The sequence below is a fragment of the Mus caroli genome, unplaced genomic scaffold (genome assembly GCF_978045245.1).
Source record: "Mus caroli unplaced genomic scaffold, Mus_caroli_1 scaffold_12, whole genome shotgun sequence".
NCBI lineage: Eukaryota > Metazoa > Chordata > Mammalia > Rodentia > Muridae > Mus > Mus caroli.
Genome location: NW_028227267.1, coordinates 71,709,313 through 71,724,144, shown reverse-complemented (window position 1 = coordinate 71,724,144; position 14,832 = coordinate 71,709,313). Strand labels below are relative to the sequence as shown.

General features: G+C 45.6%; 1 protein-coding gene across 3 annotated transcripts; it reads left to right on the top strand.

Moving 5' to 3' along the window:
* Positions 1–4,585: 4,585 nt before the first annotated feature.
* Positions 4,586–13,379, top strand: Cby2 (chibby family member 2). 3 transcript variants are annotated; one of them, XM_021182006.2, is made up of 3 exons: positions 4,586–4,773; positions 5,080–5,160; positions 12,027–13,379. In XM_021182006.2, exons 1-3 carry the CDS (start codon positions 4,699–4,701, stop codon positions 13,209–13,211), a joined length of 1,341 nt encoding a protein of 446 aa, XP_021037665.1. In that variant the 5' UTR covers positions 4,586–4,698; the 3' UTR covers positions 13,212–13,379. The 3 variants fall into 3 exon arrangements, with proteins under 3 accessions (XP_021037665.1, XP_021037666.1, XP_021037667.1); XM_021182007.2 differs by lacking the exon at positions 5,080–5,160 and having other exon boundaries at positions 4,587–4,773; XM_021182008.2 differs by lacking the exons at positions 4,586–4,773; positions 5,080–5,160 and adding an exon at positions 5,810–5,877.
* Positions 13,380–14,832: the final 1,453 nt, after the last annotated feature.

Sequence of the window (14,832 nt, the reverse complement as noted above, 5' to 3'; positions counted from 1 at the left end):
CCAAATAATTCAGAGCAGACTCTTAGAGAGATGTTTGTACACTCAAGTTCCCAGCATTATTTCCAGTAGCCAAGGGACAGATGCTACCCCCAAAACTATCTGCTTCTCATGAAAAGGTGAGCCAGCTTTTAAAAGAAGGGAATCTTGACATTTGTCTCAAGTTGGGTAAACTTTGTCATGAAAGGATCAATACTCTGTAATATCACTCTATAAGATATCTAATTGTGCTGGATAATTTATTGAGGTTTTTTGTTTGTTTTTCTATTTGATGCAAGCTAGTTATCTAAGAAAACAGAAACACAAGTGAGGCAGCCCCTGGGAGCAGGGCTGAGTGGTTACGGATGGCTGAGAGCCCAGCTCACTGCGGATGGGGCCATCCCTGGCTTGGTGGTCATGGATGCTTTAAGAAAGCAGGCTGAGCAAGCCATGAAAACAAGCCAGTAAGCAGCACCCCTCCATGGCCCCTGCCTTCTTGCCCTGGCTTCCCTCAGAGATAAAGGCTTCACCTGGAAGAGTAAGGTGGAGTTAACCGTTTCCTCCCCAAGTTGCTTTTGGTCACAGTGTTTTATTGTAGCAGTCGAAACCCTAACTAAGACATTAATGTAGTTGAAATCATAGAATCGGGAGATGGGAACTGTGGTTACTAAGCACTGGAAGGAAGGGGAGGGGGGAGAACTAGTGGTTAATAGAAGCCATAGTTTTCTCAGATGAGAGACTTCTTGAGTGTTCTTACACAACAATGTGAATATACTCAAAACTATTGGACGATATGCTTTAAAATGGCAACGGCAGCAAAGCCAGCAGTGTGCTTCATAACCTCAATTTTAAAATTACATAAGCAAGCCTACTGGCTCAGTGGGTTTGCAACCATGAGGAACTGAATTTGATCTTCCAACCCATGTTTAAAAAAAGTCCTTTGTGATTGGGTTACCTCACTCAGGTTGATGCCCTCCAGGTCCATCCATTTGCCTAGGAATTTCATAAATTCATTCTTTTTAATAGCTGAGTAGTACTCCATTGTGTAAATGTACCACATTTTCTGTATCCATTCCTCTGTTGAGGGACATCTGGGTTCTTTCCAGCTTCTGGATATTATAAATAAGGCTGCTATGAACATAGTGGAGCATGTGTCCTTCTTACCAGTTGGAACATTTTCTGGCTATATGCCCAGGAGAGGTATTGCAGGATCCTCCGGCAGGACTATGTCCAATTTTCTGAGGAACCACCAGACTGATTTCCAGAGTGGTTGTACAAGCTTGCAATCCCACCAACAATGGAGGAGTGTTCCTCTTTCTCCACATCCTCGCCAGCATCTGCTGTCACCTGAATTTTTGATCTTAGCCATTCTGACTGGTGTGAGGTGGAATCTCAGGGTTGTTTTGATTTGCATTTCCCTGATGATTAAGGATGCTGAACATTTTTTCAGGTGCTTCTCAGCCATTCGGTATTCCTCAGGTGAGAATTCTTTGTTTAACTCTGAGCCCCATTTTTTAATGGGGTTATTTGATTTTCTGGAGTCCAACTTCTTGAGTTCTTTATATATATTGGATATTAGTCCCCTATCTGACTTAGGATAGGTAAAGATCCTTTCCCAATCTGTTGGTGGCCTTTTTGTCTTATTGACAGTGTCTTTTGCCTTACAGAAGCTTTGCAATTTTATGAGGTCCCATTTGTCGATTCTTGATCTTATAGCACAAGCCATTGCTGTTCTATTCAGGAATTTTCCCCTGTGCCCATATCTTCGAGGCTTTCCCCCACTTTCTCCTCTATAAGTTTCACTGTCTCTGGTTTTATGTGGAGTTCCTTGATCTACTTAGATTTGACCTTAGTACAAGGAGATAGGAATGGATCAATTCGCATTCTTCTACATGATAACCGCCAGTTGTGCCAGCACCATTTGTTGAGAATGCTGTCTTTTTTCCACTGGATGGTTTTAACTCCCTTGTCAAAGATCAAGTGACCGTAGGTGTGTGGGTTCATTTCTGGGTCTTCAATTCTATTCCATTGGTCTACTTGTCTGTTGCTATACCATTACCATGCATACCATGCAGGGTTTTTTTTTTTTTTTTTTTTTTTTTTTTTTTTTTTATCACAATTGCTCTGTAGTAAAGCTTTAGGTCAGGCATGGTGATTCCACGAGAGGTTCTTTTATCATTGAGAAGAGTTTTTGCTAACCTAGGTTTTTTGTTATTCCAGATGAATTTGCAAATTGCCCTTTATAATTCGTTGAAGAATTGAGTTGGAATTTTGATGGGGATTGCATTGAATCTGTAGATTGCTTTTGGCAAGATAGACATTTTTACTATATTGATCCTGCCAGTCCATGAACATGGGAGATCTTTCCATCTTCTGAGATCTTTAATTTCTTTCTTCAGAGACTTGATGTACTCACTGATAAGTGGATATTAGCCCAGACACTTAGAATACCCAAGATACAAGATACAATTTGCAAAACACATGAAACTCAAGAAGAAAGAAGACCAAAGTGTGGACACTTTGCCCCTTCTTAGAATTGGGAACAAAACACCCATGGAAGGAGTTACAGAGACAGTTTGGAGCTGAGATGAATGGATGGACCATCTAGAGACTGCCATACCCGGGGATCCATCCCATAATCAGCCTCCAAATGCTGACACCATTGCATACACCAGCAAGATTTTGCTGAAAGGACCCTGATATAGCTGTCTCTTGTGAGGCTATGCCGGGGCCTGGCAAACACAGAAGTGGATGCTCACAGTCAGCTATTGGATGGATCACAGGGCCCCCATTGGAGGAGCTAGAGAAAGTACCCAAGGAGCTAAAGGGGTCTGCAACTCTGTTGGTGGAACAACAATATGAACTAACCAGTACAACTGGAGCTCTTGTCTCTAGCTGCATATTTATCAGAAGATGGCCTAGTCGGCCATCACTGGAAAGAGAGGCCCCTTGGTCTTGCAAACTTTATATGCCTCAGTACAGGGGAACGCTAGGGCCAAGAAGTGGGAGTGGGTGGATAGGGGAGTGGTGGGGGAGGGTATGGGGGACTTTTGGGATAGCATTTGAAATGTAAATGAAGAAAATACCTAATTAAAAAAATCCTAAAAATCCTGGTGTGACTCCCTCTTGTCAGTGTGACCTCCCTTGTAGGGCAGTGCTGACAAGGTGAACACAGGCGAACCCTGGGGCTCGAGGGCAGTCATCCTCACCTGATTGTCAAGTACCAGGCCAATGTCTTAAAATACAAGATGGATAACAGCTGAGGAATGACACCCAAGGTTGTCCTCTGGCCTCCGCATGCACCAGCACACAACACACATGCACACACACACACACACACACACACACACACACCAGTTTTAAAAATGGTTTAAGTTGAAGTTTCTTTGTAGACGCTACATCTTTGGCAGTGAACCTGGCCTCTGACTTTTCTCTGTGTGTATCTTGTGCTTTTGTAGATTTGAATTTTCTTATACCAAGATTTGCTTGTAGTTTGGGTACTGGAGACTCAAGTGACCAGTTTCAGGATCTCTGGATCTTCTGACCATGGGTCACCACTCTCTCCCTACCCCAAGGGGCAAAATCACACAGAACTAAGATACACATGGTAGCTCTTTAATGGCTCTGGAGATGATGGGTCTGACAGAACTAAAGATGGAGGGACTAGGTGTTGTGGCCTTAATGCAACATCTACATGTGATATAAATTGTATAAGTAATTGTAGTTTTCTATCAGAACAGGGCTTCTAAAACCCTTAGATTTCCTGACAGGCTCTCCTTTGGAGCACATATCAGCTTATGCTACCTAGTGGAATGATGGCTTTAGGAGAGTGGGGATAGTTGCCAGAGGAAACCATTTGGGGTTTAGAAGGTTGGAATTTTTAGCAAATGTCTACCTCAGGGGAAGTAGGAAGGGAGTGGTGTTTTAGTTAAATGATCAAAGGCCAATGATTTCATTAAATTTGCCCACATAATGATCTTCCACAACGTCCTGTAAGCAACAGGATTCAGACATTGGCGCTGAGAATGCTGGGAGGCAGCTGAGTGCAGAGAAGGCCTGAAGCTTACGACACTACCCTCCCATCCCATCCTCTTCTGCTACCTTAGGTCCCTATTGGGCTGCTTGCTTCTTAATAAAGTTGTGATCCTAACTAAAAGCATTTTCCTGAGTTCTGAGAGACAACTACAGAATCCGAGGGACAGGTCAGGGTAGCCCCTGATTCACAGCTGATCTGAGATCAAGGATAGGTGGCCTTGACCTGAGATTGGTCCCTCAGGTGAAAGCCATACTACAGGGCTGAGCCCCTAACTTCTGGGACCTGCACAGTAATGCCATGTAGCTAGTGTCAGAGTGGAACTGAACTGAAGAGCCCCACAGTAGCAGCCAAACCCTCCCCAGGTCTGAAAAGTTACTGTTTCTCCCTTCCCAAGTAATGCAGTTGAAGTAGATGACATCTCTGGAGGGAGGCTGGGGTGGGAGGGGGAGGGGGAGGGGGAGGGGTGGGGGTCAGGGTTCAAACCAGCCTGGCAGTGAGGCGTGAGCAGCAGCCAGGGGTGACCAAATAAGTGTGAATGTTGGGGCCATTGTGTGTCACACTGACTCTGGCTAGCCACGTGGGCACAGCCAGCAGCAACCAACTCTTCCTGCTTACAGAAGACCGCTTCCCACCTGAGCTGCTTAGAGAAAAACCATGAGCTCTGAAAACCACCATATTGTTCTGTGATGTCACCTCTGGAATGTTCTGAGTGTTTTGGTGACCAGCTTTTGCATAAGACCTATACCTGGCATCTCACATTGGTATGGCTACTTTCTTGACATAGAAATAATAGTTTAAAGCCAGGAAGACCTGCAGCTCTCTCTGTTTCAGAGACTTTAAGTGGGGTTTTTATGTTAGTTAATTCCTCTATTGACTTCTGTTTCGGTGATCAGTAAGATTTCTTTCTGGTCAGGTACCATTCACACATACCTTTACATGGAGATTATTATAAGGTATATAATTAATTTGTAAGGAGGCATAAGTGTAATAGTTATGTATTTTAGGTGAGCCACTGAGGCTCCGAGGCTGGGTGGAGAAGGAGAAATCTATTTTTTTCTTTTTCACAGCACTCAAGGCCAAATTTTACAAGAAAGAGAGATACCAGATCTGAGAGCCTAGAAATTCCAATCAATGTGATTCTACCTCAGGTAGGGACAGTCACAGAAGGGTGTAACTTACCAGTTCTAGCTACAATAACCCTGTTTCCAGACCTTATAGAGTGAACAAGGAAGTCAGCAGATCCAGTTCTTGTCATTTTGGGTTTTCCGTGGTTGTGTGTCTGGAGGGAGGATACATGGTCTCTCTGGACCTTGGGAGCCTCTGGCTTTGAATGAGGGGGCTGGGTTAGATGATCAGTCCACCCCCCCTTCAGTGCTAGTCTTTCAAGGTTTGATGATACTGTAAGAAAAACTCTAACTTTATCAAAGGAGACCCTTCCTTATGTGCTGTTGTATAACTACTCTGGATATCTGTGGAGATCTAGAGTTGAACTTGAACTAGAATTGAAATCTTATGTACGAGAGTGAAGAGCTGACACCCCAGCATGTGTCCCATTTACAGCTGCCAAAGGAATTAAGCCCTGCTATGGACTGAAGATAGGTACTAAGGGATGGACATTCAGTTGTTCCTTTTGAGGCCAGTGAGTGGTTAAACCCCGTGCAGCTTGTGGTCCTTAGGTCTCCTGCATGCAACAATTTCCTTGGTGGGATGCCTTTGTGGATTTGACTGTTTCTTCTGCTGCTATGTCACAAAGGGGTGGCCTTGCTTTCTCCAGAGTCCCCCCCTCCCCCCCAAGAGCTCACTGGAAGACCAGGGTCATGCAGCCAGAGGGGGTGAAATGTAGGATGGAGGGACCCAAGGCACAGGTAACTTATCTAAAATTTTATCCAGGGAGGTGTGTACAAAAGAGGGTGGTTCTCTCATTGGAGTTCTGTATGAGTGTAACTGTAACAAGCTCAGCAAACATAGGCAAGGAAAACAGCCTGCGTACGTGTTTTCCTTACAGCACTGCAGTGAGCAGCCACTTTCCCGTCTCCTTCAGCTCAGGAAAGCTGAGCCAGAATACTAGGGAACTATGTTCTGATCATCTTCTGGAAGGACAAAGGACCTTGCTAGGTCTGATTCTTAATATGTAAAACTGTGTGTGAGGATGGGTATGGTTCTTTTGGTTCTTTACCAGCCCAGATATTAGGGGCAGATGGGAGATGACAGCCTAGATGTGGGAGTGGGGACGGGGTTGGGAATAAGATTTGAAAGTAGTTATAATCTCCCTGTGTGGCCACATACCCGGCAAGAAGTAAGTTAAGAGAAGGAATAATTATTTTGGCCCTTGGTTCAGGGGAAGCTATGGTGGGGCCAGTGCCTCACATCATGGCAGATCAACTTGTTTTATTCAGTCCAGGATCTGCCCCACTCCCACCCCCTTTTGATGAAGTCCACACAGATCCATACGAGGGTATGTGTCTTGTTAATGCCCTAGGTGTTTCTTAATCCAATGAAGCTGACACAAAGCTCTCATTATTGTCATAGGGTGGAAAGATTAGAAAGCTCCATCCGTCTACCCATGGCACAGATTTCCATCCCCAGCTCTCAGAACCAGCTTAGCAGTGGAGGAGAAAGGTGATTTGAGGAGACTTGGGTTGGTTCTGGTCCCCCTGACCTCCAGCCCCACTTCCTGGGCTGTAGGACCTGGTGCAGCTTCTTGGATTTTGGATGGTAAAGGGATGTGTGATGAAGGGGTCACTGCTGACTGGAGATTTGTTTCTCATGGCCAGATGTGGCCTTGAGGATACCATCCAGGTATAGTCAACAGTCTTCAATAGGTCCAACTAAGCAATCGACTGATGTTGAAAAGCAGGAAGAGATTTATTCAGTGCTGCAACACTTGAAGGAGGAACAAAGAGGTCTAATGATTCATTCCCCAGGTCCATCTTGGACATGAAGTTTGGGTTTCAATAGAGGGCCAGAGGTACCCATCACAAAGTAGCCCTGGTTGGGGTGTGGTCCAGCCCAGCATCACTATCTCAGCCCCAGGCTCTCCTGCAGCGTGGTCTGACAAGTTATAAGGGCTGTGTGAAATCCTTTTCTGAGAGACAATCTTTCCCTCGCTCTTGATGGCACTGGCCTTCAGCCTTTACCTTCTCCAAACATAAGACTATTAGAGAAATATCTTGGGGTCTATTGTTTCAATAATCTGATAGATAGAAGGAAGGACATAAATATCATTTTTGGAATATATTCATGACCAACAGGATGATTACAGGCCTACCTGCAATGGGGACACAAGCCAGGCAACCTGCCAGGATACTCTTCGACTGGTCCTCCTGGGTTGGGAAGTAGTCATGGATAACTAGATGATGTAACCTGACTTACCTCCCAGGCCTGTGAGGAAGACCTCTCTGCTCACTCTACCTCCCCAAACAAGATAGTTGGGGGGGGGGAGGATTCCTATGAGCAACAAGGTGAGGGAGGATATTGATGGAGTGCTGCTGGCATCATGTGGTGGCCACAGGGGGCCACACAAGTGTAAGGCAGAGATTTCACAGCTGTGGGAATTGGGAGGTTCTATAGTAAGGACAGAACATCAATTTAACCCAGGTCAGTGCCCAGCCTATCACCCTGTTTACTGGGGTCAGGTGATGTCTTAGCTCTAATTGTTCTCTTGCTTCTAGAAGATAGTGTCTCCCCTTCCCTCCCCTGGATTGCTAACCCTCAAGCTTTGCGCCCCATGAGGCTTCGTTCTGAGTTGAGCTCATTCTATTTGGAAGAGAGTTATAACAGTACCTCTGGCTCCCAGCTTCCAGCCCTGGTGGGTGACTGGCGTTCTCAATTACACTGTAAACGTTATGATTCACTAGTTGTCACCCTTAGGTTTTCTCGGATCTTATTGATTTCCCACTTTTTTCCTCCTCACACTGAACACGAGTGTTTTCACATCTATTTTCCTGTAGCACACCGACTTGCAAATGGCAGTGTTATTTCCTGTCTAAGAAACTGATCTCCCAACTCCTCTCCCAGCTCCTCCTCTACAGAGACTCTCTCCCCAGTGAGCAATCTGTGAGTTTCATTAAGACATCATTATTGCTAGGTCATCAATGAAAGATCTACATCTTGGTCACAATGACCTCTGATAGTACTTCCTGGTGCTTACTCTATTTCCCCTTGCCTTTTTCCTCCTTCCCTTTCGTCAATGCCAACGGGAATAGTGCAAGGGCAAGGTTTTAGCTTCTATCAAACCATGAGTTGACTTCATCTGACATTTTTTATTCTCTTTGCTATTGGCATTAAAATTCTATCAAAACCAATCACATTTACCTTGTGAATTATCTTTTCATCTGTTAGCATTTATTAAAACAAACATTGTATTTAAGCATACCACTAGAGAGGTGAGTTATTTGTTTATTTTTTAATTGACAGTGGAACTCAGCTGTGAAGTTAGCACTGTGGTTTCTCCTTCTAGGACCCCGGTGCCCTTCAGTTTCATGTGCATTAAAAGTACTTCAGCTGGCTGAGCATTCCCTTCCAGTTAACCCTCAATAGTGTTGGCAAAGCAGGTGCTTTAAAAGCTTGGTCAACCAGCTTGGACTTTCTGGGAGCATGCGCACATCTCTTCTGGGTAGTAGTAGCTATGTCTTACAAGTAGGGGAGAGAAGTTCAGTGCTGTTTCCTCTGTTTTCATTTACTGTAACAAAATGCCCAAGACCAGGCAGTTCACAAAGCACAGAGGCTGGGTGTTTAAGAGCAAGGCACTATGGTAGCACCTGGTCATCTTTTGGCAAGCTCCTCCTTGTGTCAGAACACAGCGGAGGGCATCTCTAATGAGACACAGCAAACAAAGCACAGAAAGCTCACTTTATAACAATCTCCTGCAACAGCTCCTTGACCCATGAATGTGTCTGGCCATTCCCTCATGGTCCAATCCACCTTGTAAAGGTCTCACTTCTCAAACCTCAAACACCATTACCATGCGACTTTGGGGATTAAGTTCCCAGCAGATGAAATGTAGAGGACACATTCAAACCCCAGCAGTGTCCGCTAAGTTTGGCTGCTCATTGTCCAGACCCATTCCCAAACTCTTTAGGTAGAAGGCCACCCCACCCCCAATAACTCCATCTGGGCAGATTTCACACCAAGAGTTCCAGTCTTTAGAAATCATATAGCAGCAGTTAGAGTCTGGTGGTGTCTTTTCCCATTGCCTTCTGGTCCTTTTTTTTTTTTTTTTCCAGTCGGCTACTCTACTGCTTCTCAGGATCCCAGGGAACAGTGTGGCACACACTTATTGGTGATTTAAAGCATCTTCATTAGAAAGGAAATATCAGGAGGGGCTCGGGAAGGAGTCCAATCCATAGGCAGGGTTTCAGGCATCTGCAAGGGCCCTGTTTGTACTCAGGGCTCTTCCTGGATCCTCAGCACCAACACATTGGTAGGTCACAGCTATGAGTACCCTATTTGTTTCTTGCTCCTGAAGACAGTCTCTCCATCACCTCTCAAACACATAACGGAGATGTGTTGCACCTCCTAGCCACATGTTCCTCCCCTCCTACAACGTGGCTCCCATTCTGCCATGAAGGAGCCAACTTTGTTCTTTTCACCTGTTGGTCTCTATCACATGTCCCAAAGACCAAGAAGAGACTTCCCTTTGTTGGCTAAAACTCCTAGGCTCAGTAGACCCTCTCCACAATGTGCCAAGCACAGATAGACCTCTTGTCAGGACCCAGGTCATCATATTCGTTCAGCCAATAGAAGGAACCTGGGAATATCACTGACCCAGGCTTAACTCCCCTACTGTGAAGACAGGAGGGCTGTGAGCACTGGGTAAAGGGGGCTCAGAGTCTTGAATCTGTGTGTACTTGCTCAGTTTTGTTGCTTGAATTGTGGCAGAGCGTTTTGTAAAGCAATATACTCAGTATTTCATGGTGGTTTAGAACAGGAATTGTTGAATAGTGCCAGCAGGACTCTCTGGTCTTTGTGATGGCTTGTCTATTGCTTGTCCTCTTAGGAACCCAGGAAGCAGACAGAGCAGCCATGTTTAGGCTCCTTTTAGAGGCGATGGAGAAACAAGAACTTATTTGTAGGACTCAATCATGGGAGTTTTGAGATCAGAGCTCTTGGGGCTCGGGACCTCTGTTCTGGGTTCTAGGTTCAGGATGATGACATGGCTGTTGCCCCGGGTTTTATTTCTGTTACTAGGATAAAATGCCCCCCTACAAACAGCTTAGGGGAGAAAGGGCTTCTCTGATTTACAATTGCAGGTCACAGCTTATCACTGTGAGGACGGCAAGGCATGAATGTGAGACACCTAGTCACATCCAGAGTCAAGGGCAAAGGGAGACTAATTGCACACATACTTCTAATTTTTAGCTTGCTTTCTATACAGTACAAGACTCAAACCCTGGGTATAGGACTACCCAGGGTGGACTGGGTCTTCCTACATTAATCAATCCAATTAAGAAAATCCCTCACAGCTGTACCACAGGACAACTCAACCCAGATAATTCCTCACTGAGCTCCTCGGGATTCTGGGTTGTATCAAGTTGATGATTAAACCCACCCATCGTGGATGCTTAGGATGCTGTGTGTGTGGGAGGCACCCTTTAAAGGGGTGGGGTTTGTTTGTTTGTTTTTTGATTTTGGAGAGAGGAAAGGAGACTTCTCAGGGAATAGAACCCATGTATAAACACTAACTCTGTCTATCTATCTATCTATCTATCTATCTATCTATCTATCTATCTATAATCTATTTATCTATCTATAGCTATCCATCTATCCACCTATCTATCTATCTATCTATCTATTATCTATTTATCTATATATCTGTAGAATCTATCTACTTATTTATCTATATGTATCATATACAGCTCATGATAATTTTACACACTACTTTATGTACTTGAGTCATCGCATGAAGGCAAGTGTGGGGTTTCTCACTTTTTTGGATGCTTCAGAAAACTTCAGACTTTGGAGCACTTTGGAAATGAAAAATCTTCCAATTAGGGATGTCCAGGCTAAAATAGTATTTCATTTGCCAGCATCGTGAGGGTTAAATGAATTATACAGGAAAATGCAGCCACGTAACCAGCTGGACATCCTGCCAGCCCTGAGGAATCTGACACTTTCTTCAAGGTGGTGCAGTTTCCCCAAGTTAAAATTTGTAGAAACTGGGAGTCACACAACTTGCCCAGATTCACGTAACTGATAAGTAGTTAAGAAAAGAAAGAAGAAGAAAAAAAGGTTGATTGTAAAATAAGTACCTTTCATTTCTGCTATATGATTGGATCTTATTATCTGTGTCTTTTCCTTTTTTGAGTTTTATGTTCCTACCTGCACTGTCTCTGAGGTAGCTGGGGTTACAGGCCTGCACAGTGTGTAGTTAATTATTTATAGATTTTATAGTTATGGATGTATAGAACTTTGACTATACCAGCATTAGTGCTCATAGAATATTTATGGTCTTTCTTGGATCTACAGAGATGTTTGTATATGGGTGTACAGCCAAGAACTGGGGGTAAGGTGCCCCTTGTTTGAACGCCCATCCCGGAAAAATGTCTTGTTTTCAGTTTATATGCCAGTATGATTTTGAATCTTTTGTACTTCTTGTTGGCTTCACTGCTTACAGTGACATCTAAACATATGGCTAAAGACTCTTCCTAATTACCATGGGTCCGTGTTGTGCCCCACGGAGCAAGCTTGTTAGATAAGCTCTGCTCACGGTAGAGGATTCACCCACTGTAAGTCTGCATATCCATGAGGGCGTCTATAAACAGAAGCAGTGTCTTCTATTTTATCAGTCCACAGAAATTTGATGACCTGAGCCTTATAGGAACCTGGCTCAGTTTTTCCCCCTAGGAACCATGGTTCAGTATTCATTAATTCAGAAGGATGCTACCCAGGAATACAAAGGCTGGTTATACTTCCTCATTAAGATCCCTGGAGGTCACGTGAAGGCATCTCTGGGTTCACCAGCACTCTTTTCAACAGTTCCTCCATTAACAGCTTCTCTGCTTTTCTTCCACAGAGGGGCACCGAGCCCTTCCTGAGGCTCCACAACCTGTACAGTACTCCTCGCTGCTCCAGGCAGGCTGCCTTACCTCGGATGAGCCGCAGGGTAGCCAGCCAGCACTCCTACCCACTCAACCGCTTCTCTTCTATGCCTTTTGACCCCATGGAGCGCCCCACCTCCCAGGCCGACCTGGAACTAGACTACAACCCTCCCCGGGTGCAGCTCAGCGATGAGATGTTTGTCTTCCAGGATGGGCGCTGGGTGAATGAGAACTGCCGCCTGCAACCACCTTACTTCTCTCCCCCCTCCTCCTTCCACCATAAGCTGCACCACAGGAGGCTGGCCAAGGAGTACCAGCTGCAGGAAGAGAACAAGTCTCTTCGGGATGAGAACCGGGCCCTACGGGATGAGAACAAAGCCCTCCGCAAGGAGAACAAGATCTTACAGGTCTTTTGGGAAGAGCACAAGGTCACTTTGGGCCACGAGGAGAGTCAGACCTCCTCATTGTTGCACAAGGACACAACCTCCCAGGAAGTGGTGAAGAAAGACAACACCACTTTGCCTGCCCAGCGTAGCAAAGAGAGCACCCTACAGCTCATTCGAGAGGAGAACCGGGCCCTGCAGCAGTTGCTGGAGCAGAGGCAGGCCTACTGGGCCCAGGCAGAAGAGAATGCAGCTTCCACTGAGGAAGGCAAGTCCATCTCCTCACCCAAGGAGGAGTCCCATAACTCAGGGCTTCTGCCAGATCAGAGCCCAAACCACTCCTCCCCCTTTGAGGACCCCAAAGGGCCCCCCACAACACAGGAGGACTCGAAGACACTGCGTGCCCTGAGGGAGATGGTTAACAACTTGTCTGGGGCATCTGGGGAAGAGGATGGCAAAGTAGGCCCTAACCTACCTGACAGCGCTCAACCCCTGCAGCTGCTGAGAGAGATGAACCAGGCGCTGCAGGCCCTGCGGGAGGAGAACCGGCTGCTGCAGGAGGAGAACAGGGCTCTGCATGTCCTGCGCGAGGAGCACCGCGTCTTCCAGGAGGAGAACAAGGCCCTGTGGGAGAACAATAAGTTGAAGCTGCAGCAGCGGCTGGTCATCGACACGGTGACTGAGGTCACAGCCCGGATGGAGATGCTTATCGAAGAGCTGTATGCCTTCATGCCAGCCAAGAACAACAAAGATCCCAAAAAGCCCAGCAGGGTCTGAGGCCTTGGCAGCAGACATAGACACCAAGACCAGGCCAGAGAGAATCCTCAACCTTCCTTTGTCTTCCTTACACTGCCCAGCAGCGCGTGCCCGTGGGACAACAGAGAAAGGGCCATCCTACCCCTGAGACACAATAAAGACAGAGGAGGCTGGGGCCAGCCAACACCAGCGTGGAATTATGGCTTCTTCTCCCCTTTCCTTCTTACTCTTTAACGTCTTACTGTCTCCCCTTCTGTTCCTTTGCCTTGCCTCTGTCGTCTTTATCAACCATCTCATTATCTGGTCCTTGTTTTTCAACCCCTGTACCTTTTCTCCCCTTCTATAGCCTTAGCAGCAGGGTATGATGGTGCATTTTTGTACTCTCTTAGGGCTCAGGAAGCTGAGGCAAGAGGATTGTGAACTTAGGCTCACCTAGGCTACATAGTAAAAAAAAAAAAAGAAAAAAAGACTATAAAATGCAAGGGGTTGGGAAATGGGCCACAGGACTCAGCGCGACAGACAACAGACGGACTTTTTAGAGTGAAATTGAGCCAAAAGTCAGAGTTCCCGTAGACTTCTGCCGTACTCATCAATATGCCCTACCAAAATCTATAAAAATTGACGAGTCCACATGGACTCATTAGCACGCAAAGTCCCTAGTTAGGGTCCTCTGGCTACATTCCTTAGACAATGAGCCTGGCGGTCCTTGTATGTTGATTGTGACACTTAGGGTCCTCAGAACCCTGTGTGATGGGCACTGTCATCTCTAACAGACAGGGGAACAGGAATTCCAAGCCATTTGCTGATTGACAGGTAGAAAAGGCCAGATGGGGACGTCAAGGACAGTCTGACCAGGTTAGGCTCTTTCCATGAGGTTCACTGCCAGCTTTCCCAGTCTCTAAAAACTAGAAGTAGTTTTGATAATCTGTTTTCCAGATTTAAGAACTCGACAAGGCTTACCCCCAAAAGCAGCATCAGAAATCCCAGAGGAGCAGTTTAGTCTCATCTGTTAGCGGCACGTCTGTTCTGCACACAGGGTAGATAGCATCTGTTAGCGGCATGTCTGTTCTGCACACAGGGTAGACAGTGATGGCTGGACAGGAGGAGGCTGATGGTTTATTATACTTGATGTCACCAGAATCTGAAAAATGGGAACTGGTTGTTGATGGGCCTCTGGGCCTTAGTAGTTTTTCCTCCTCTATTTGTTAAATTAATTTATCATTCAAGGTATCATAAAATATCACACCTGTTTAAGTCAGTGTAATAACCCCAGGGTGTGTGTGTGGGGGGGGGGCTTACTTTCATCTTTTGATGAAACCAAATTGATTGTGTTCTTCTAGACAACAGGAAGACAAAAGGCGCACTCCCTTAAGGTTTGTGTTTCCAGGATTTAGCTTGGATTAATCTCTATAACAGCATTTAGTTGTTGTCTCATGAGCTGAGAGTGCTCAGAGAACTTAATACTATTTAGCATTGTCAACGTTCTCTGTGGGTCAGAATCTAAATGGAGGGAAAAAATGAGTCAGAGAAGCCATAGGATGCCATTTTTATGGAGTGGGGGAGATTTATTTTAGAACATGGCTTCATTGTACAGTGCAGTGTAATCTGTCAACAATTGCCAGCACTCTGGTGGAATCTAAAT